This window comes from Heterocephalus glaber, unplaced genomic scaffold (assembly GCF_053883595.1).
Source record: "Heterocephalus glaber isolate CG9 unplaced genomic scaffold, H.glaber_assembly_v1.0 deba00001662, whole genome shotgun sequence".
Classification (NCBI taxonomy): Eukaryota; Metazoa; Chordata; class Mammalia; order Rodentia; family Bathyergidae; genus Heterocephalus; species Heterocephalus glaber.
Genome location: NW_028258403.1, coordinates 6012838 through 6035772, shown reverse-complemented (window position 1 = coordinate 6035772; position 22935 = coordinate 6012838). Strand labels below are relative to the sequence as shown.

The 22935-nt window shown below is 39.3% G+C and overlaps 1 protein-coding gene across 4 annotated transcripts in view; it reads left to right on the top strand.

The window, feature by feature from the left end:
• Positions 1–22621, top strand: part of Stxbp6 (syntaxin binding protein 6) — a 271004-nt gene extending 248383 nt beyond the window's left edge. For all 4 annotated transcript variants that reach the window (XM_004864058.4, XM_087197040.1, XM_021243895.2 and 1 more), the window contains 2 exons: positions 13540–13697; positions 19537–22621. In XM_004864058.4, the coding sequence (XP_004864115.1) occupies positions 13540–13697; positions 19537–19560 (182 nt within the window). In that variant the 3' untranslated portion in view covers positions 19561–22621. The remainder of the gene's footprint in view (positions 1–13539; positions 13698–19536) is intronic.
• The last annotated feature ends 314 nt before the right edge of the window (positions 22622–22935 follow it).

Genomic DNA, 22935 nt, shown 5'->3' with positions numbered 1-22935 from the left:
TCCAAGAACAAATAACGTTGAGATCTCCTTCGAGTAGATTTGGAGTTCACAGGCTTACAAAATATTCCTGGGCACATAGTCCATTTTTCTTTGTCACAGCTCCTGGCAGCAAGCAAGTTTCATGGTCCCTGAAATTAGCCACCAACTTGAAACAAAAGATAATTCTGGAACTGCCATTCAGCATGCTATATCTGTTCCACTGCCTCTATAAAGCAAGCCTTTTTAATGTAATTACATGACTTGTCTATCTATTACTAAATTGATGAGGGCAGCCTGGATTTTATTCTCCTTTAATTTAGGAGTCAGTATAGTTTATTGTAGCATTTCACAGTGCAGATTTTGCAGAATTTCCCTTGCTATGATATTCTGCACAAGAGGGCCCTATGAATAAATGTACTTGGGAAACTATATACCATACCTCTTCTACTCCCACCTCCTACCTCCTTTACATTCACAGTCTTTATTAGCTTGTTAAAGGTTTTTCAAACTTTTGCAGGAAACACCCAAGCTAAATCTTATTTCACAGTTATTTTGCGCACACAATTGAGTTTTCCTGTAGCACTTTTCTTTTACTTAAATTGTTTTATTGGCACATTTCAGGTATACAACACAATGACATTTCCAACTGGGAACTTGTACCCTTACATGGTGCATCTTGGTTCTTATTTTTTCCCCATTCCTAGCCCTCCCTTCACCCCTCCACCCTTCCCTATTTACAAAGACTTTATTTCCATTTTTTCCATTTCTCCGCATTTTTCCTTTCCCTTCTTTCCTTTCCCCTGCCCCTGCCACTACTCCTACCCCTTTGGACCTTTTCTTCCTATTTTTATTATTGATTATTCATTCTAATCATTGGTACATTTTAGGTATACAATATAATGACATTCATCATTGGAAATTTGCACCTTTACATAATCTCTCTTGGTTCTTATTTTTCACCTTTGCCCAGTCCTCCCTTCAACCCCTCCATCCCTTCCTATTAACAAAGATTTTGTTCCTATTTTTCCATTTTCTCATATTAATTCCATTCCCTTCTTTCCTTTCCCCTATCCCTCCTACTTCCTTCCCCTTTGGCCCTTTTCTTCCTATTTCATATTACCTATTATACATTTTAGTCCTCATTTACACTTTCAGTTTCTCACACCAGAGAAACTATTCAGTATTTATACATGTGTGTTCTATTTATTTCACTTAAGAGTATCACCTCAATGTGCATCCATTTAGCTATAAAAGTCTCTAATTTCTCATTTTTTATGGCTGAGTAGTACTCCATTTTATAAAAAAACCACAGTCTCCAATTGATGGGCATTTGGGCTGTTTCCAAGTTTTAGCTATCACAAACTGTGTTGCTATGAACATGGGTGCACATATATCACTGTGGTATGATTCTTTTAATTCTTTGGGGAAGATCCCCAGCAGTGGAATAGCAGAGTCAAATGGGACTTCCAGTCCTAGTTCTTTCAGGTATCTCCATACTGATTTACACAGTGCTTGCACCAGTCTACACTCCCACCAGCAGTGGAGCAGGGTTCCTCTTTCCCCACATCCCCACCAGCATTTGTTACTGGTTTATTTCATGATAGCAGCCATTCTTTCTTGCATGAGGTGGAATCTCAGCATTGTTTTCATTTGCATCTCTTGAATGACCAGTGATGCTGAACATTTTTTCATGTATTTATTTGCTATTTCTACTTCTTTGTCTGAGAAATGTCTGTTCATTTCAGATGCCCATTTTTGGATTGGGTTTTTAAATTTGGGAGGTCTGATCTTTTTAAGTTCTTTATAGATTCAAGATAGTAGACCTTTGTCTGAGGAAAAGCAGGTGAAGTTTTTTCGCACATTGTGGGTTGTCTTCTTCACACTGCTGGTGGTTTCTCTTGCTGTGCAGAAGCTTTTCAATAAGAAGAGATCCCACTTGTTGATTGCTTGTGCTAGTTCACAGGCAACTGAGGTTTTGTTCATAAAATGTTTTCCTACACTGATGTCTTCAAGGGTTCTACCTAACCTCTGTTCCAACTGGTTCAGAGTTTCTATTTTAATATTTAGATCTTTAATCCATTTCAATTTTAGTTTAGTGCATGGCAAAAGATATAGGTCTAGTAGGTCTAGTTTTAATCTTTGGCAGGTTGAAACCCAATTTTTTCCAGCACCATTTTTTAAAGAGGCTATCTTTCCTACAGTGAGGGTGTTTGGCTCCTTTATCGAGGATGAGATGGCTGAGTGTGTCTGGTGTTGTTTCTGCATCTTGTAATCTATTCCACTGGTCCTCAGGTCTGTTTCTTTGCCAGTACCATGCTGTTTTTATCACAGTAGCTTTGTAGTACAGTTGCAGGTTGGGGATTGTGATAGCCCCTGCCATGTCTCTGTTACCTAGAATTGCTTTTGCTATTCTGGGTATTTTCTTCTTCCAAATGAAATTTTGGGTTGTTTTCTCAAGGTCCATGAAGTATGCTGCTGGGATCTAAATTAGAATTGCATTGAATCTATATAGCAGTTTTGAAAGTACGGCCATTTTCACTATATTAATCCTTCCTACCCAGGAGTAGGGGATGTCTGTCCATTTTCTGATATCATCTTCAATCTCTCTTTTCAGAGTGCCATAGTTTTCAGAGAAGAGGTCTTTGATTTCTTCCATTAGATTGATTCCTAGGTATTTCAGTTTTTTGGATGCTATTGTGAAAGGAATTATTTGCCCTATTTCCCTCTCAGTGAGTCTGTCATTTGTGAAGAGGAAAGCTATTGATTTTTGTGTGTTGACCTTGTAACCAGCTACTTGACTGAATTTGGTTATTAAGTCTAGAAGACTTTTGGTGGAGTTCTTGGGATCTTCTATATACAGTATCATGTCATCTGAAAATAATGACAATTTGACTTCTTCATTTCCTATCTTTATTCCTTTTATTTCTTTCTCTTGTCTAATTACCGTGGCTAATGTTTCCAAAACTATATTGAACAAGAGTAGTGATAGTGGACATCTTGTCTTGTTCCTGATTTGAGTGTGAAGGATTTCAGGTTTTGACCATTTAGTATGATATTGGCTCTTGATTTTTTCATAGATGGCTTCTATCAGTTTGAGGTAGAGACCATCAATTCCAATTCTTTGTAGGGTTTTTATCATAAATGCATGTTGGATTTTGTCAAATGCTTTTTCTGCATCTATGGAGATAATCATATGGTTTTTGTCCTTGGCTCTATTGCTATAGTGTATTACATTGATTGATTTGCATATGTTGAAACATCCTTGCATCCCTGGGATGAATCCCACTTGATCAGGGTGTATGATCATCTTGATGATCTTCTGCATTGCATTTGCCAGTATCTTCTTAAGGATTTTTGCATCTATGTTCATTAGTGAGATTGGCCTATAGTTTTCCTTTTTGATTGGGTCTTTCTCTGCTTTGGGGATCAAGGTGATGCTTGCTTCCAGGAAGGAATTTGGGAGTATTGCTTCCCTTTCAAATTCATTGAAGAGTTTAAACAGTAGTGACAGTAGTTCCTCTCTAAATGTCTTGTAGAATTCAGCAGTGAAGCCATCAGGGCCTGGGATTTTCTTAGTTAATAAGTTTTTAATTATGTTTTCAATTTCATTGGTTGATATTGGGTTGTTCAGAATTTTTAGGTCTTCTTCGTTCAACTTTGGTAATTCATTTGTATCTAGGAATCTGAACATTTCTTCTGTGTTTTCCATCTTATTGGCATATAGGTTCTGGAAGTAGGTATTGATGATCCTCTGGATTTCTGCTGGGTCTGTTGTAATTTCACCCTTTTCATTCCTAATTGCATGGATTTGGGCCTTTTCTTTCCTTTTTATGGTAAGGTTGGCTAAGGGTTTGTCAATTTTGTTGATTCTTTTGAAGAACCAACTCTTGGCTTCATTGATTTTTTGTATCGTTCTCTTAGTCTCCATTGCATTGATTTCTCCTCTGATCTTTATAATTTCCTCCCTTGTATGAGCTCTGGGGTTGTCCTGTTCTTCTTTTTCTAGAAGCTTGAGGTGCAGCATCAGGTTGTTTAATTGGGCTCGTTCTGTTTTCCTAATATGCATATTCACTGGTATGAATTTCCCTCATAAGACTGCTTTCATTGTGTCCCATAGATTCCGATATTTTGTATTGTCATTGTCATTTAATTGAAGGAACAGTCTGATTTCTTCTTTAATTTCCTCTTTGACCCATTGGTTATTCACAAGTGTGTTGTTCAATTTCCAAGTGTTTATGAAATTTTTCGAGTTTCTTTTGCTATGGATCTCCAATTTCATCACACTATGGTCTGATAATATACAGGGGATAACTTCAATTCCTTTGCACTTACTTAAACATGTTCTGTGTGTGAGGATATGGCCTATTTTGGAGAATTACCCATGCACATCTGAGAAGAATATGTATTCTGATTTTGTGGGGTGGAAGACTCTGTAAACATCTGTTAAGTTCATTTGTTCAAGAGTTCAATTGAGTTCTACTATTACATTACTTGTTTTTTGTTTAGTTGATCTATCTATTTGTGACAGTGGGGTGTTGAAGTCCCCCACTACAATTGTATTGGTGCATATATGACTTTTTATGTCTGTTAGTATTTGTTTTATATAGTTGGGTGCACTAGTGTTTGGTGCATAGATATTTATGATTGTCATCTCTTCCTCTTGGATTGTTCCCTTTACAAGCATGTAGTGTCCTTCTTCATCTCTCTTAATCAGTGTTGGTTTGAAATCTACTTGATCTGCAAAGAGGATAGCTACTCCTGCTTTCTTTTGGGTTCCTGTCACATGGAGTATTGTGTTCCACCCTTTAACTTTCAGCCTATGAGTTTCCTTTTGAATTAAGTGTGTTTCTTGTATGCAGCGTATTGTTGGATTTTGCTTCTTGACCCATTCTGCCAGTCTATTTCTTTTGATTGGTGAGTTGAGACCATTAACATTGATGGTTATAACTGAAACATATTGACTTGTCATTGCCATGACTTTTTCTTTTTGTTGGGTTCTCCCCCTTTACATTTAATTTCTTGTCATGCCAGATGGATTCATTCTGCTTTGCTTCCTGGGATTGTGATCCTCAATGTCTGTTCCTAGGATATTGTGTAAAATTCTTTGGAGTGCTGGTTTGGTGTTCACAAAGTTCCTAAGGTGCTCTTTGTCTTGAAAGTATCTTATTTCTCCATCCATTTTGAAAGATGGTTTTGCAGGGTACATCAATCTGGGTTGGAGGCTGTTTTCTTTTAGGCCTTGGAATATGTCACTCCAAGCTCTTCTTGCCTTGATGGTTTGTGTTAAGAAGTCTTCTGTGATTCTGATAGGCTTTCCTTTGTATGTGATTTGTTTCTTTTCTCTAACTGCTTGTAGAACTTTGTTCTTCCGTTGAGTTTCTGGAATCTTAACAATTATATGCCTATGTGTAGATTTTTTTGATCAGGGCTATTTGGAGTCCTATATGCCTCACTTATCTGTATGTCAAGTTCTTTTCCCCTGTTTGGGAAGTTTTCTGCCATTACTTCTGTGAAGAGTTTTTTTTTATGTCATCTGCACTCTCTCCTGTTTCTTCATTGACTCCAGTCAGTCTTATATTATTCTTCTTTGCATCATCTAGCAGCTGCTGGATTCATTTCTCACATTCCCTTATAATTTTGAAGCAATTTTTCTTTTCCTGGTCATTAATTGCAATCTTATCTTCTATACCTGAAATTCTGTCCTCACATTGGCTCATTCTGCTGTGTAGACTTTTAATGGAGCTTTTCATCTCCAGGAAATCTATTTGCATCTGTTTTATGGATTCCATTTGTTTCCTACGTTGGGATTCCATCATGTTCCTGAGCTCCTCTCTAGATTTATTAATCATGTCTTGCACTAGGATCACAATTTCTCCTGTTATCTGAGAAATTATTTCTGATTTCATTTTTTCCAGATCCCCTTTTGTTGCCAGTTCAGTGGGTCCAGGTGATTGAGTATCAGAGTTTTCCATCTCATTTCCCCTTGAGGTTGCTGTAGGTGATCTGGAAGTCTGGTTTTGAGACTTAGTTACATGTTTTCTCATTTTGACTGGGGGAACAGGGGGGTGCTGTTGGCACTCATGTGGCTCACCTCCTCTGTGCTGGGAGAGGTGGGACAGAGGCCAGGAGTGTTGTTAGGGATGATGGCCCGGAAGTCCCTTCCTCTTTACCAGAAGCAGTGATATGGCATCTCAGAAGCCCCTACCTCTGGGCCAGGAGAAGCGGGCCAGATGGCGGCCTGGAAGCCCCTTCCTCTGGGCTGAGAACAGTGGGACAGACCTCCTGTAGCACTTTTTAACCATAGAACCACTTTGGCCAATGCTTACATAGCTATTAAGAGCCTTGAGATCAGTACCATGGTGGTGTTGGATAAACTCCTTCACCACCATAGGCACAGGTTTCCTTAACTATAAAACAAGGTTCAGAATTTCTGCATTTGAGCCAAATGCAGTGATGCATCTGTGCCAAATGCAGTGATGCATCTGTATAGTCTCACCACTCTTAAAGGCTAAGGCAGGAAGATCACAAGTTTGAGCCCAGCTTGTGCAACATAGCAACTTAGTGAGACCCTGTCTCAAATTCTAAAAATAAAAATAGAAAAGGCTGGACGTGTAGCTCAGTGAAAAGGCCCTGTGTTCAATCACCAGTACCACAAAAAAACAAAAAAGAAAAAGAATATCTTCCTTTAAGGCAGGTAACACCTTTCCATAGCACCTGCCACCTGGTAGGCATTCATTAACAGTAGCTCTCCTGTGATTGTGATTGGCTGATATTCACACTGCATCATGCCCAGCATAGATTAGCAACTGTTCCTTTTAGAAAGGTTTTAGGTAACCAGAATTTTTAAAAGAATGTATCTGATTAGCCATTATTACAAAAGTAAAAGCAAAATTTAACCTATTGGAAGGATATTTATCTTAAAAGAGGATACTTGAGGTTGTCTGATATTGAAATGCAGTGGTGTAACTTAGTATTGATTGGTAGATATGAGGCCAAAAGAGTTTGGTACAGCTCTTAATCTAGTATTAATCTTAGATAATTAAAGGAATCTGTGAATTAAGAACCAACTTGTTTCACTGGGTAGGTCTTTGCATTTAATCACTCTGCATATAAAAGTAAAAGCTAGTTATCATGACTATTTAAACTATTATTCATTTATAAAATGTTTAGTGCCAGTCACAGTACAAAGCAAAATCTCCTTTGAAGTACAAGTTAACATGTAGTCCAGTTATCACTGGTGGGATCAGGAATGAGTCCTTTTATCACAGGAAGTAGAATGGTGTCTAAGAGGGACTGAGTGCCTTTGAGACTGAGAAGAGACTGAGTTGTCAAGGAACCAGGTCCCTCTGTAACTTGGTCCTACCACATATCCTCTAGTGGTCGAGCTACTGAGCAATGAGTGGTTACACTGGAAGTACACAAAGGAATAACAAAATCTTGGGTGAATTCCACATTTTAGTATGCAGTAAAATTAATTTTAATGTTACTAGTACTATACTAGACTTAAGTATACCTTATGTCCTGCTTGTGAAAGTGATTTGGCTAATAAAGTTAACACCACAGATAAAAATGGAACAGAACCCATTTAATCTACTCAGAACAAATTATTATTGAACATTTTGGACATATAATATGAGAATATTAATGTTTCTGGCCTATTAACACATTTGATAAATCTCCATGCCAATTTTTGCAAGTTTATTAGAACATATATATATATATATATATATATATATATATATATGGGTTTATATGTATTTTGCAAGTTTATTAGAGTGTGTATGTGTGTGTATATATATATCCAGAATCATGAAAAGAATTAAGTTCATGAACCAAGGTACCACTGTATATATATAAATATATATCCATAGTTCAAATTGGTTTTCCTTAAAGTTTGGATAAGTGGGGCTTTATTGCATAGCTACTCCTAAGTGGTTAAATTGATTATGGGATAGATGTAGTCCAAGCAAAACTGTTGAGAAATTTCTGTTTTAAAAGAGACTCCTTTAGATGAGCATGTTTGCTCAGCACTGAGTATAGTTAGGCATATATTTATCAATCATTTATTTTAAAGATGGTTTTCTTCCTGCCTTATTTTCCAAACAGGATAAGTATTTTGCATTTCAAATATCTACATATGTACATTATGTAGGAAGTAGCTGCTGAAAATGCTGTTTAATTGCTTCTTTACTAGCTATAGAATTTAAATTTTTAATTACCAAGGTACAGCCTGGAGTCTAAGATGATCAAATGAAATTATGCTAATATTTGAGCTATTGGTGCATTCTGTGTGCTCTGGAAGAATCTTTCCTCCTCTTCTTTCTCTTCTATTGTCACTTTTCAATATATTTTACTGTTTTCCTTCATTTTCTTGTACATTTAAATTTCTTTTAGTTGTATTCTCTAACAGTGATTGAGTACAATGCTATGGCTTTATCTCAGGTCTTTCTCACAAAAAAAGTCTCCAAAATCACTTAGCATAAAAGACACCAGCATGTGTATTTTTTAAAGCTCACATTGAGTGGATCTAATGTAAAGGGGACACAATGAAGCAAGACTAGTCTTTGCTGTGTTCTCTAGAGACTATCATTCAAATGGCAGTTGACTTTATTTGCTGTGGTTGACAGCATCTCAGACTGCTTGAATAAATGTGGGTATTAATATGTTTTCTGTCTATTTAGAGAGAATTACTGTTCTATCTGCCTCAGGAGACTGCTTTATTTCCATATTTAACTCCACACAATATGATGAGCCCCAACTCTTGAGTAAGGCCTCCTATTTACGAAGTATGCCTTGATTTAGCAAATATGTGTTCAGCTCCCTTTATAAGTAACACACAGTGCTGCACAAAGATATCTAAATACATGCTGGGGGCTTCAAAACACTTAGTTCCATGATAGCAGAAAAGAGAGGGAATAAATCAATAGAATTGGGTGGTATTGTGCCATTTTTCCAGAATTCCCTAAAGAGTAGATGTGGCCTTAGGGGAGATGGAGGGAGAGCCTTCCACTGAGAACCTGCAGTGCCTGATACACATCTGCATCTTCACCTCCACAATACGCATGTGAGGTGGATGGCATGACCCACATTTTACCAGTAAGAAAACTGAAGGTCAGAGAAATTAAATCGACTCCCTCAAAGTCATTCTGCTAAATTGTCTGGCACATGGTATACATGTTGTGAATAGTTCTGAATGCTGAATGAATCTGTCAGGGAGCAACTTTCAACATATATTAAAAGGCTCAAAAGAGTTTATAATCTTTCAACTAGCAATTTAATTTTGAGTAACGATCAGAGATGGATGTGAGAGAACTACTGTTCACTGTGCATACATGTAAGGCAATGAGGATGATAAAGAAGCACAGCTCCTGTGTAGAAACGACCTTTAGTTCTATGGGCTAAAAGGGAAAGAAGAATCTAGACTTAGACTGCCAGATTTCTGGCTGGGCAAATGTTGGGGTTATTTACAGACACAGTGACACCTCAAGGAAAAGTGAGTACAGTGGTGCCTTGGTTCACGAATTTAATTTGTTCCACACTTTTGGGGAAGATGACCATGTTTGTGTTCATGCAGAGAAGATGGCCACAGTGGTGTTCATCACCCACACAGAGTTTGCAAATGGAAGCAAAATTCTGTGCAAAGCTTCTGTGAATGAGCCAAATTGTTCACAAATAGAATCGTTTGTAAATGGAAGTATTACTATATAAAGGCAAAGATGCTAGAATCAGTTTTAAACATAATGAATTTGAATGACTTTGCGTCATTTAACTGCAGTTGTCCTGTAAGAGCTGTCCTGTGGGTCTGAGCTCAGCAGTACAACCTCCAGGGAGAGAGAGATTGGTCACTGAAGCCTTGAGCTGGGCCAGCTTCTCCCAAGGAGAATGTGAAAAGAGTGAAGAACAGAATCCTGGAATTACAATATAAGCAAGAGACCCACCCTCCAGAGGGAAGTGAGTAAACAGAAGATCTAAGTCAAAAGAGAAGAAAGGTTACAGATTTAGGGAAGAGTCAGCAGAGGGTCATTTCAATAGAGAGAGTGAAATTTTTTCAAATTCATTCTGTACGTGAAAATAATTGAATGCAGATTTCCTATTGATAGTGGTCAGCAATGCCATCTTTTAATAAGGAAGGTCATTTCAGTCATTTGCAGATTTTTTTCCTTCAAACCTAATAATTGTTCACAGAAAAACCCCACAATTTCACAGAAAATGCAAATACTGTGTCTTTCACAGTTGTTTTTATTGGTGGTGGGAGGGCGCAAGTAGCCAATCCAAGAGCTTTATTCAGTACTGCTTGTAGCTGATTGGCTGCTGCCCTGTAATCCATCTCCTACTGATGCACCAGCATTCCTGCATCATAACAGGTTGCTGTACCACCACATGTGTAGCTATCTCAAGTGTTCTCAGTTTTGTTCTTAAAGCCCTAAAATCCCTAAGAAGCCATCAAAATGCCCTGCACTTGCTAAGTCTTCTGGTAATGAACCTAAGCACCAGACGTTTAAGACACTCTAGGAGAATGTTGAACTACTGTACAGTATTTTTATTAAATTAAATTATTACAGTATTGTATATCATATTTTATTAAATTTAATTATATAACTGTGAAAGACATAGCATATTTAGGGTTTAAACTATAAAAATAGCCATTTATAGGCATTTTCTGACCATATCTGAAATTCTCAGTTTTTCACAATTTGCAAATGCTCTAGGAACATAACCACTGTGAATTTCGAGAGTCCACTGTATTCATTGTCATTCATATTCTCTCTCTCCCTCTTTCCTCCTCCCTTAACAGTAATAGTAGGAATTGAACCCAGGCCTCTCTCTAGGCAATGACTATATCACTGAGCTATATCCTTGGCCATTTTATTTTGAGTTAGGGTCTTGATAACTTGCCCAAATTTGTAATCCTCCTGCTTCATCCTCCCCAGTACATATCTAGGGTTACAGATGTGTGCCCTCATGCCTGGCTGGTTCTCTTTTTTATAGCAACTATGGGTTAAACAGTATTATATAAAATGTGATGTGATGTTGTTATAGTTTATATCTAGATGATCCCTGCAAAGCCTTCTGTAATCATAGGGGAGGTTTTTGGAAGGCAATTGGATTGTGGGGCCTCAGAGTTGGTTTCCTGTTAGAAATGGGGTCTGGTCAGAAGACATGGGTCACTGAGGGCATGGCCTGGAAGGTTGCACCTCCCTGGCTCCCTTCCCTTGATAGAACCCCCTCTCCCCCCCCTCCCCTTTCCCTATCCCTCTCTCCTTTCTGCCCACCACCATCCCATGAACAGCTTTCCTCTCCCAGGGTCCTCTGCCATGCTATTCATCCTTGGAGCCAACCAACTGTGAATTGAAATGTGAACCAAAATAAACCTCTCCTTTAAGTTGTAAGTGTTGGGTATTTTGTCCCAGAGACGAGAAAAATGACTAAGACAAATTTCAACCTGACATTGTGTATAAAGTTAATTTTAAGAAACTTCTGATAAGAAAAGCAATATGGCTTATACATAGACATAGCAGGTCCATTGAAGAAACAGATATTTATAACTTCTAGGAGATCATATGGGTCAATTCCAATGGGGAAAGATTGGTCTTAGTTATATACCCTGGTAATTTTATGGCAGCTAATTTCTAAAATCCCTTTATCTCTAGCTATTAAGTTGTATATTTCCTGCCTCATCTTTTCCCAATCTTCTTGTGGTTAAACTGTGGTTATATGGTAGCAGGGGTGGGGGGGAGGAAAAAATTTCCTTCTTCCCATTTCCTTTTCCCCCCCACCTTCCAATCCCTTATCCATCTTCTCATTCCAGCCCATTTACCTCTTCCTTCTTCAGATCACTTGACTTGCACCATGGCATGGGCAATAACTCTTAATTTACTGAAAGGAATACTTTGAGGCAGTCAGGTACTACCTGGTGTGCCCAGAATTGTGTCACAGTGATTGCTTCCCCAGAACAACACCATACCTTCAAAGAAGAAGGTATGGAATAAGCAAAAGTCATTGGAAAACCAGGTTTAAGTGCTAGCCATGTCATTTCCCTGGTGACATGATCTCCCATAAGCCTCCTCACCTCTCCAGTCTCAGTCATCTCAGTAGAATTTCTGGACAATCAAATGAGGTAATATTAGAATTTAAGATTACAAATGCTATATAAATGTTAGTCAGTGATACTAGGCTAAAATCAATAGTCATAAGTATGTTGTGAAAACAAAGGGAACCAAGAGTTCTAAATCTGTTCTGAAGTTCCAGACATTCTATTCCAACCCTTGTGTTCTACCAGATTTCTCCAGCACTCAATTTCCTATGATCTTTACTCATTTGCAATGATTTTTTTAGTCTTGATTCATGGGATACTTGCTGCAACTGGCATCACTAAGTCAACCCCATTCTACTTCCTTTAATGTATAGTTGAAGCCTTGAAATCTACTCCTAAAGAAGAAAAATGGAAAATAATTTGCTAAATACTTCTTCTGGACCAGGTACTCTCTGTGCCTGATATCCTTGTCCACAAACCACAGGCTGTTCCCACAGGGAAGAAATTAGGAAGCCTTTCCAGCTGAGACCAGTGAAAATTACATTTCTATTAAAAGCTGTCTGTGGCTAGGTGTATCCATCGTAGGTACAAAGTTAAATGATATAATAAACTTATTCAAAGACATTAAGCTATTACGTACAGTGTCATTAAGTATTTTCACTCAGTGTTAACAGAATACAGCTATAAATTTCCTTTGGTTGCCATTTTGCAAACTGCTAGTTCTCAATGGGTTATGTACCTACAAGTTGTTCACCATTAAGTTTTGCTGCCCAGATTTAGGAAGTAGGATGTCAGAAATGCATGACCTTGGAAATGTAATAGTTTTCAGTTTCCTCAGATTATCACTCCTGAACTTAAGAATGCCAAGTTTCTTCTAGGACTGGTTTCTGCAATGGTTTTCTATTTGTTAGTTGCATGCAATACAGAAGCTCCATGTGTCATACACTAGAAATCAGAGGTAAGGAGACCCAACAGTCTGAGCTATGGCACAGGATTCAAAGACGGGAGTTAACACAGCTACTTTGACTTGTGAATCTGATTCATAGCTCTTACAGGGCATACACTCAGGAGCATTGCTTACTTGCTGGATGAAGGGATAAAATGAAAGAGAAAAATTGCCAAGAATATAGCATATTATATCCGGGAAAATCCTGTGGTGCCAGTTTTCCTGTGATTATTCATCTAAACTGTAAGTCAAAGGAAAATGCATATAAGATCCAGATATTTCTCACTGAGTTGCCTAATTCTATTAACTTGACATGATTCTCATTTACCTTTGAAAGCCAAGTCTTCAATCCAGATGGACCCCATCTTTTTTGAGCCAGGATGGATGGACGTGCAACAAACACCCAGGATTTGCCTAGGTCCTGCATTCTTTCTGTGTAGGTTCTTCCTACATGTGAGTCAGTTAGAACCACAAGAAATGTTGCCTTGCTTCCCGGACCCTGAGGCCTTCCATGGTGTCAGATTTGGTCACTGTAGGGTAGCTGAGCCAGTTCCTAATGCCCTTGCTCTTGTTCTTCCAGGAAACAGCATCCTCCATTCAGCTGCTGATAGTGTGACCAGCGCTGTACAGAAGGCAAGCCAGGCCTTGAATGAGCGTGGAGAACGGTTAGGCCGAGCGGAGGAGAAGACAGAAGACATGAAAAACAGCGCCCAGCAGTTTGCAGAAACTGCACACAAGGTGGGCCAGCAGAGGACAGGGGTATAAGCACTGGGTTTTTTAAAGGCCAAAGATTTATATGATCTGAAGAGAAACCAGAATTTTAGTAGTGGGTTTTTAAGAGTTGAAGTATCCAGAAACTTTTAAGTACCAGAGTTACAAAAAATGTCTTCATGTAATGTCTGGTTTCTTTGGTTGTCTCCTTTCTGATGTACTTCTCCCTATCTCTGACCTTCTGACATTGACTATTTAGAAAATATGGAACGTCTTTAATTTCTGCCCAAAAGTTCAGAGCTCAAGTTTCAGGGAACAGGATAAGGGAATAATGAGCTCAGGTTTCAAAAGATATCCCCACTTTTGGCCAAGGTTTAGAAGAATTCATGGCAGACTTGAGCTGCTTGGCTTACTTTTCCATCCCGTCCCTTTCCCACCCTGCATCTGACATCCTGTGTTCTTATCTCTTTACCAGACACAAGAAGCTCTGGTCTCAGGCCTGGTTTCCCCTCAAGAGGGGCTGGTTATTATTTCAGGACCTCAGTTCTGGAGCTCTGAGCTGGAGCAGACTGGCATAGTCCTGCCAGCAAGAGTCCTTCCTGCCTCTCGGTCCAGAGAATGGTGTTTTCTGCGTGGCCAGACCCACACCCTGCGCATTCACATTCTCACTAACAACTGTCCCTTTCAGAAGGGAAAGGTGGAGTTTTTACTGGCAGCCACTATCTAAGGCAGCCACAAACCAAAAGAAAGCGGGGCCCCTTGGTCAGGTGATAAAGAGGATTTATTACTGTCTTTGTGTGTCAGATCAAAGGGCAATTCTTTTCTGGCTAGTGATTCAAATTGCATTTCCCAGAAGCACTTTCTGCGGGTGACCTGTATTAGCTTGTCAGACTCATGATCTGGACCTTCAGATGGACTTTTCAGGTGACTTTGGGGGCAAAAAATATACATATTTTGCTTCAACAGAAAACCCCCCTTTTGCTGAAGAATGGAAAACCAACCAAGCAACAAGAAAAATATTCCCTGTTGAGCCAAGGTGGCATCTCCCCGGCTCACATTCATGCCCAACTGAGACCTGGCTCCCAACAAGTGCTTCCTGCCTTTACTCCTTGCATCTGTTTTACACAAATGTGTCTGCGTGTGCCACTGGCACTCCATCTTACTACATTGCTGCCTCTGGGGCCCATTTAGAATTCCTTGGAGGAGAACTGGCCAGATCCATCTGAAAATGCTGCCAGCCCTATTGTAGGCTCTGGGTCTCAGATTGCCGAGGTTGTTGTAGAGAGTAAACTGGAATTGAAGGTTTCTCTAGTCCTCCCTCTCTTCTCCAGCCTTTCTCTACAGAGTAATGATGAGACAGAAATGCCAGAATTTCAGCCCACCTTCACTTATAATGACAGAAACTCAGATAATTTAAGGGGAACATGGGCAGTGGAAATCTGGGAAAACATTTTAAAATGTTGAGCTGGGGAAGAGAAAGGTAAGGGAATAACTTCGTAACTATCCTCAAGGCTGGGAATGGTGATAGTACAGGCAATAATCTTCCATGCCTTCCCACACAGAATAGAACAGTCAATAGTGCACTGATAAAATTCTGCTAAAACAGGAGTTTAGTTTAATGGTTAAACCATGAACCATGTTACAGGGAAAGACTGTGAAGTCATTCTTCCTAAAGTGGAGTAGACAATACCTGGATGTCATTCATGTAGGCATCCCTCTCAGAGGAGGTTGTATAAACACCCAAGTGGATAGCCTAACCAGATGTCATGAATTCTTGGCCCTAGCAACCCTGTTTCCCTGATATTATGGCCAAGTTTGCTAGGTGGTTGGGAACTAATATGGTATAGTAGTTAAAATCTTGTATTTTAATCTTGCTATGAAGCTATTTTCACAGCATGCAACATACATAAATCTGAATTATGATTATTTATAGTTATTTCCATAAAAATAGTTTCTGCTGAACCTGCCCTGTTCAGTCACAGAATGAGCTCTGTAAAGGGGCTAGAGAATTGTTACTCGTTACTGAGGATTCTCAATACAGCCCCAGAGAGGGAATGGAGGTGAAGACTATGCTTTTTGAACTCAAAAGTAAAGTGAGGTGGGAGGGCCTCCTAAGAGGTGAGACCACCTAAACAGAAAGTAGCCTTTGAAACAGGACCTCTCAGCACCAGAAACTGATCAGGTCACCAGAGACAAAAGGACCTCTGGTTTTAACCAATGAAAGAGCCCAGACCTGGAAGCAATTTGCATTTGATTCAGTTTCCCCTCTTATAGGTTCTGGGCGGAGGGGGCTGCTGGAAGCAGTTATTGTGTGTGAGGGAGCATGAGACAGTGTCAGAGCCAGACTTGCCATTTTCTAAAACCGTGATATGTGCTTATGAATTGCCAGCATTGGCAGTGTCCCTAATGAGCAGATTGACCTCTTTAGCTAGGGTGTAGCGATTTTCCCAGAGACAAGGACTACTGATTTGGCCCCACTAGTGTAGGCTCACCATGAAGATGTCATCTTACTGGCCAAGCCTCAGCCAAACCTGCTGAGGAGGAGAGAGCTCAGAGATAGAACCCAGGCCTTCCACCCCCAAGGCTAGTGGGGCTTTTTTGACTCACAAAGAGTGGGCTGTGTTTACATGTGGAGGCACAGAGCACATGGTAGAGCCCTGAGCAGAGAACAATAATTCCAGGTGACAGTTTCTCTGAGTTCTGGGGTGAATAAGGACACTCAAGCCCACATAGAAAGTATGGCACACCCTTCCAGACTGCAGTAGCAAAGGATTTTTGGTCTCTAACTTTTCCCAGGACCTCTGCAATAAACCAGGTACAAAATGAATGAATCATTTTTGTGCAGCCCTGCCCTCAAGACATATGGGTGCTTGTCCTCTACTAAGCAGATGGAGAATGATCCTATTTCTTCCTCCCCAGCACCCCTCACCCCCAGCTCCCATTATCCTGGCTTGAGGAAGTGTGGTTCCTTCCTGAGCTGTGGGCTTGGCACAGTCCCAGCTGTTAGGAGAGTACAGTTCTACCACAGATGCAGCCCTGCTCACTTTCCCTGTCCCAAAAAGCACAGCATTGCAGTGTGTGAGCACTTTGACAGCTCGCCATGGGCGGTGAGTCAGCGGGCAAGGGCATTGCCCACACCTTGGCAACCCCAGATGACATTTCTCACAGAAAAGAACATTGCTCTGCCCTGCTCCACACAGACTCACATTTGTGGGGGAGGGAAGGGAAAGTGGCTGTCTCTTCTCAGTACTAGAGCCAACTGTCTCCCTTGAGTCTCGAGGCCAGAAGGGAAGGATCTCAGACCTCCTAAAGTATCTCCATGGTATCAGTAATAATTTTTCATCATCATTATTTAGGTGGAGTACATTCCATAGCATTGACAGATAATACTTTCCATAAGATATTGAGACCAAAATAAACCAAAGGTTTTAAACTTCTCTTGGAACTCAGACACTCAAATCCACAGAGTTGGAGACATGACAGTAATCCTATGGGGAAGATAAAGTATGGAACAGCTGTAACTTTAGAGCTCAAGGTCTTACAGCAGATTTGTAGCAACAGGTATCCTGACCTTGCCTAGTCCTATGCCTTTCTGCTGTACCATCCTGTCTTCTATGTTCTAAAGCTCCTAATTCCCAGGGAAACTTTAAAACCCAGAATGATGCCACATTCTGCAAATATAATCTATCATAATCTATTTGGGCTACTGTAACAAAATATCATCTGGGAGATTTATTTTTCATGGTTCTTGAGGGTGGAAGTCCAAGATAAAGGTACTCTTAGAATATTTCATGTCTGATTAAGGCCTGTTTCCTGATTCTTAAATAGATTCTTCTTAGAGTGTCCTCTAAGAAAGGTGGAAAGGCCCAAGAGTCTCTCTCCACTCTCTTTATAAGGACACTAATCCTATTCATAAGAACTCTGCCCTCATTACCTAATCACATCCCTTAGGCCCCCACCTCCTAATACCACTCATTGGAGGTTAAGTTTCAACAGGTGAATTTTGGGAAAATACAGACATTCAAACCATAACAATACCTCAAGTAGCAAACTTCCCAATCCAGTTGTATTTCTACACAATACAACTGGCCATGGCCCAGGGGGTTCCCCTTAGCTCAATTTCAGATACAGTGTCATGGGAACTGGGGTCTAATTTGAGGAGTAGCACAATCACTGCTGAAGATTAATGGCTGTGTGTGAATGGATGTAAGCCCGTAATGAAAAGTTAACAGCTCAATGAATACCAGGACAGTGGCACTGATCAAATATTTATGGTTGGTATTCATTATGCACGACACTTAACAGCTCTGTGCTGATTTGATGATCCTCCTTACTAAATAATGTATGAAAACTAGAGACAGAGCAAGAATTGAAGGCCATACAGTTAGAAGGGCTCGCTCAGAGTATAGCTGAGGAACAGGACAGATCTGAGTTTGAGCCACACCTCTGTTACTCCACTGTCATGTGTCCTAGACTATAAACTCCCCAGGGCTAGGAGTTATTAGCCAGCTCCACACTTCTTGGCTAAAACCCGCAGCACTCAGCATGCAACTTGGGCACACTCAGCACTTCAGGAGCTCTACGTCTGACAGTTGATTGACCATCAGTGTCAGCACTGCAGGAGGTCGGTGGAGGTTCTCACTGGCACCTCTAGACAGGGCACCAGGAGCTCTCTCGGCTAAGGTTTCCTACACAGAGATTAACTTCACAACATGAGGGCTAGGGCCACGTGTCCCTGCTCTATCACATGCAGAAACATTGACGGTGCTCTTCTTGCTGGGAGTTCCAGGGTTAGAATTTCTCTGTTGAAGATGTAAAGAAGAGGAAGGGACACAGATTGCCCTGGATTTTGCTGGAGAAATGGAATATCAACATCTTTGAGGCTGATGCAGAGAATCACTGGGTGGATTCAGTGAGATTCCCCCTTACTCATTTTCAAAAAGCAGAGAATCGGGCCAAGCTTTCTAGAAAGTTATTGCCTATGGATAATCATTTTCTCTTTGTCTAAAGAAATTCTGAGCTGCAGAACCCTAACCCTAGTGATTCCCAGCCCCAACTGGAGGAATTACTCTCCAATATCAGATTCTGGAAACATAAACTAAAATTCAGTCTCTAATCTGCCTACTATGGGCTTCTTAGAAGTATATCTGGATATGGGAAATCAGATTTGATATCATTTAGGTTCTGTGCCTGCATATAATTTCCTGAAATACATCATTGTGGGTTCCAAGGTGCTTGGGAAACTATCGAATGATATAGTGGTACTTGGTCTTCCCATATACAAAGATCTAACATTTTAATAGACTACATTTCTCACATTCCAATGGGAGAAGTAGTAAATCAAGGTCTGGACTTGGTCTATTGTTCATCCTCAGTCAATAATACAATTTACTTGTCAAGAGTTTGGGCCACAGTTGAATGTCCAGGCTGGATATTGAATAGATGATTGCAGTTTGTCTCTTGAAGAGCTGTTGAGTCTGTAACTCCATGAGGTGTCAGTGAATACTTACAGCTCAGGACTGTTCCGGGGTAATTACCAACCTGGGAACCCCAGCGTTCCTAGAGCCAGTCACTCCTTGTGCTTGTGTATTCGTTTATCCAGTTGGTCCTGCAGCGTGATGAAAGGACACCACACGGTGCTCTCCCTTACTGCACACCCAGAACAACAAAATTAAAGTAAGGAAATGTAACAATATCAGTGTCCAGTGAGCTCTTTTGGAAAGTTTTGCACATTGACTAGGTGTCACTGTGGATAATAACGATGACCTGCTGCAGAGAGTAGACTCGGTGCTGTTTCTCATGGAGAGCGTAGGGAGGGGGCAGCAGCGAAAGCTCTTTCTTACTTTTTTCATTCCTCTTTCCTTAGCTTGCCATGAAGCACAAATGTTGAAAAACTGCCTATCCTGGTGACCCTCTTAAGAGAAATGGAAGAGTTGTTCAGCAGTTTTTACAAGAATTCTGGACCTCCAGTTGCTTCTTTTTTCCCCAATATATGGACACTTAGGGTTTTTTGTTTTGTTTTGTTTTTCATTTTCAGGTGTTAATATGGATGAAAAGGTGTTGTGTTTATACATTTCCCTAATAATCTTGCTAAAAAATGCCTCAGTAGCATCAACTTCATTTTAATTTTGCCCGTGTGTGTGTGTGTGTGTGTGTGTGTGTGTGTTTGTATGTTTTCCTTTTTAAGAAGAAAATTTTTTGAAGTTTGGATATAAAATTTGGACTGAATGATAAACTGAGCTGGGTCTAAACTGTCAATGTGTATTTTTTTTCTCCCTAATATTAAGCAAGAAGACATTTCAATGTGGTGACATCAGATGTTATTGTTGCTGGATGAAAATAAAAGTCAAGCAGCAATTGGTTTTACTCACAGTCCTAGAACTCTTAAGTTGAAGAGTAAAATTAGATTTCTGTATCCTGAGATATAAATCTGTATTATGAAAAACACTTGGCTTTATCATCGGAAATAGCAGTCTTAGATTTTACTTTTTGCATATTAATCTTTTGCATGCACCATTACCAGTATTCAAAAAACAAATCAGAATCACAAATAGAAATCTACTTTCTGAGCTGCAACTTAACTACTTCTGCTACTTCTTTCCAGGCTGATGATTTGGAATTATCATACAAAGGATAAAACCTTGACAGTTAAGACCTAAGGAAAAGCCTGCTTTTAAAACCTGTGTCTTCAAGGATGTTTCTCTTTTGTCATTGTCCCAAATTACCATAGCTGGTATTGGAATGAGCTTGGATTTTTATCAAAAATTGATTTGTCTAGATAAAATGTCTATGTGAAAAGATATTGCATTTAAAATCCTTTTTCTTTTTTTTTTCAAAGCCATGCCCACTTTAGAGGCACCCTCAGAATGTCCTTGGGAAAGGGCCTTCAGTTCCTTGGTATCTGGCTTTTGGAGGTTTGCATGTTGTTCTCGCTGTCTGTTTAATGCAATTTAACATGTGTGTTTCTTGACAAATTGCATAAGATAACAATTGTATCTTGCCTGAATTGACCCATGAGTTTTGCCATAAAGCCTTTATGTTGCTGCCAGATTGAATAGAGTTGGTCACACACCTTTTGTTTGTGTGTTGCTCAAGATGGTACTACATTTTCAGTCTGGAAGCTTTGTTTCCAAGAAGATTAAAATACTAAACATAAAAAGCTGTCCTTATTCCTCATGAAGCAAGGAGGCAAAGCTCCACATCTCACATCTCACATCTCACATCTCAGACACACTGTCAGCCTCTCACTCCAGTACATTGATTTTTAAGCTGCCCGAGTCTTCAGGACCCTTCCTGTTCCTTCCTATCCATTGAGCCAGTGGAGTCTCTGTGTATTACAATCTCTTATATAGCAGCATAGGATGACTTTTGGATGATTAATGTTGACTTAAATAGCTTAAGTTCTCCTGATAAAGCATTCCTTGGGAGATAGAAAGTTTGTCTGTTGGAAAATAAAAATCATAGGTAGTACATGTCAAAAAGGAAATGGATTTGCTGAAGACAAATTTCTTAATCCTCTTAGAAAGATGATTCAATTCAAGAAAATTCTATAAAATTTATATAGTAAACTATGAAAGCTTACTATAATATTTTTACTTTTCTTTTGGTCTCTTAAAAGTTTAAAGAAGCATGGAACATGCCATTTTATGAGTGCCATTAGAAGCATTTAAAATTTCTAAGAAAATCCCCAAATATCCACATAGATTTTGATGGCAGACTTCAGTTCAGAAAACACACAGCAAACACACACAGTTATATATATTCATCTTCTCAAATTAGATTCTGGTTTCCAAGATAGATAGGTGGTATAAATAATTGAAAGAGTAAATCTAAAACCCCTGACAGTTGGCCAAACTCAAGAATAAAATTGGTTGCCAACTATCTAACAACAGTGTTTGGGAAGCTGCTTCTAAATTAGCAGAGGATGAGGTCATAAGCATACTGTGAAATCTGAGGTTTTCCTCCTTGGTAGAATTCTAATATTTACTTTTCAAAAGGGTAAGTATTCCATATCTTACCCTATTTCCTCACTCTCTGTTTATCCTTTTAAACCTAAATCTTATTGGAAATAGCCTGAATTAGAAGAAAGCACATGTGAATCTTTATTAGCTTCCTCTGCTAATTAGTTTCCAGTCAATGGTCATGTCCTTGACCTCCCTGTATCAAAGTCCTACTTGGCCTCCTCCAAATAGAGGCTATAATTCCTATCCCTCTTCTACCTTCCAGCCTCTGGAAGAGGATCCCTGTGATAACACGTGTGAAGTTCTTTGCTATCCTTTTGTAGAAGGTGCTGCAACACAAAATATTGATTCAATTTAACCTAGAGAAAATTGCTAAAATGACTCATATCCTTTGGGACCAAACACATTTGGTTGAGCTTGCTACACTATATTATTTTTTGTTTCATTTCAGCACTTCACTGTGAATTTTTGTGAAGGACTTCTCTAATTGTATTGCCACAATACAGGAAAGAATCTTTTCAGTGTTACCACTTCTCTCTGGAACATAGGAGTAGTATTCTTCACTAGTATTATTAGATATCTGTGTACAGGAAGTATGCAGTTATTCAGGATAGTGTTTCATTTTAAAGAATGTATCTGTAAAATGTAACAAGATCAGTAGTTAACAATTTTTAAGCTCTGCAAAAATTAAGATTATGTGTTAGACTTAAAATTATAGTGAAATCTGTCAATACTATTGTGGCTAGGAGAGGTTGTGCATTTATGTAAAAATATTTAAAGAATGCCCTAAAAAAGGGATATTAAAGATAGGTTTCACTTGTAATTTTCAGAATTGTAACGCTGCTAATGTCTGTTGTACAGTTATCAATTCTTCAGAAGTTCTCTAAGATAATTGTTGTTTCATTCAGAGACCAGTAACACCTGCTCTGTTGATTCACTACTACAGCAAACTTTAATTTTGTCATTAAATATTTTAATTCTGTGGTGAAAGTTTGTTTCTCTTAGTTATTTGTGGGACCTGTGAAATACTACCAAATAATTCCATATCACCACATCTTGTCAGCGTACAGAAGACATCAGACCTAGGATTAGCATGATGATGAAGTCTCACTAAATACATTCTAGTGGAAAAACTTGAAATGTAAAAAAGTTGAAAGAACTGGGCTCAGTTTAGACAATGGGCATCTATCCAAAAGAGTCAAGCATTTTTTCCTTCTAATGGGTATAGCAATTAAACCAATGAATAGTTACCTTTCTGCTATTAGTGATATGCTCACCTTAAGTATCTATATAGCATGTGCCTT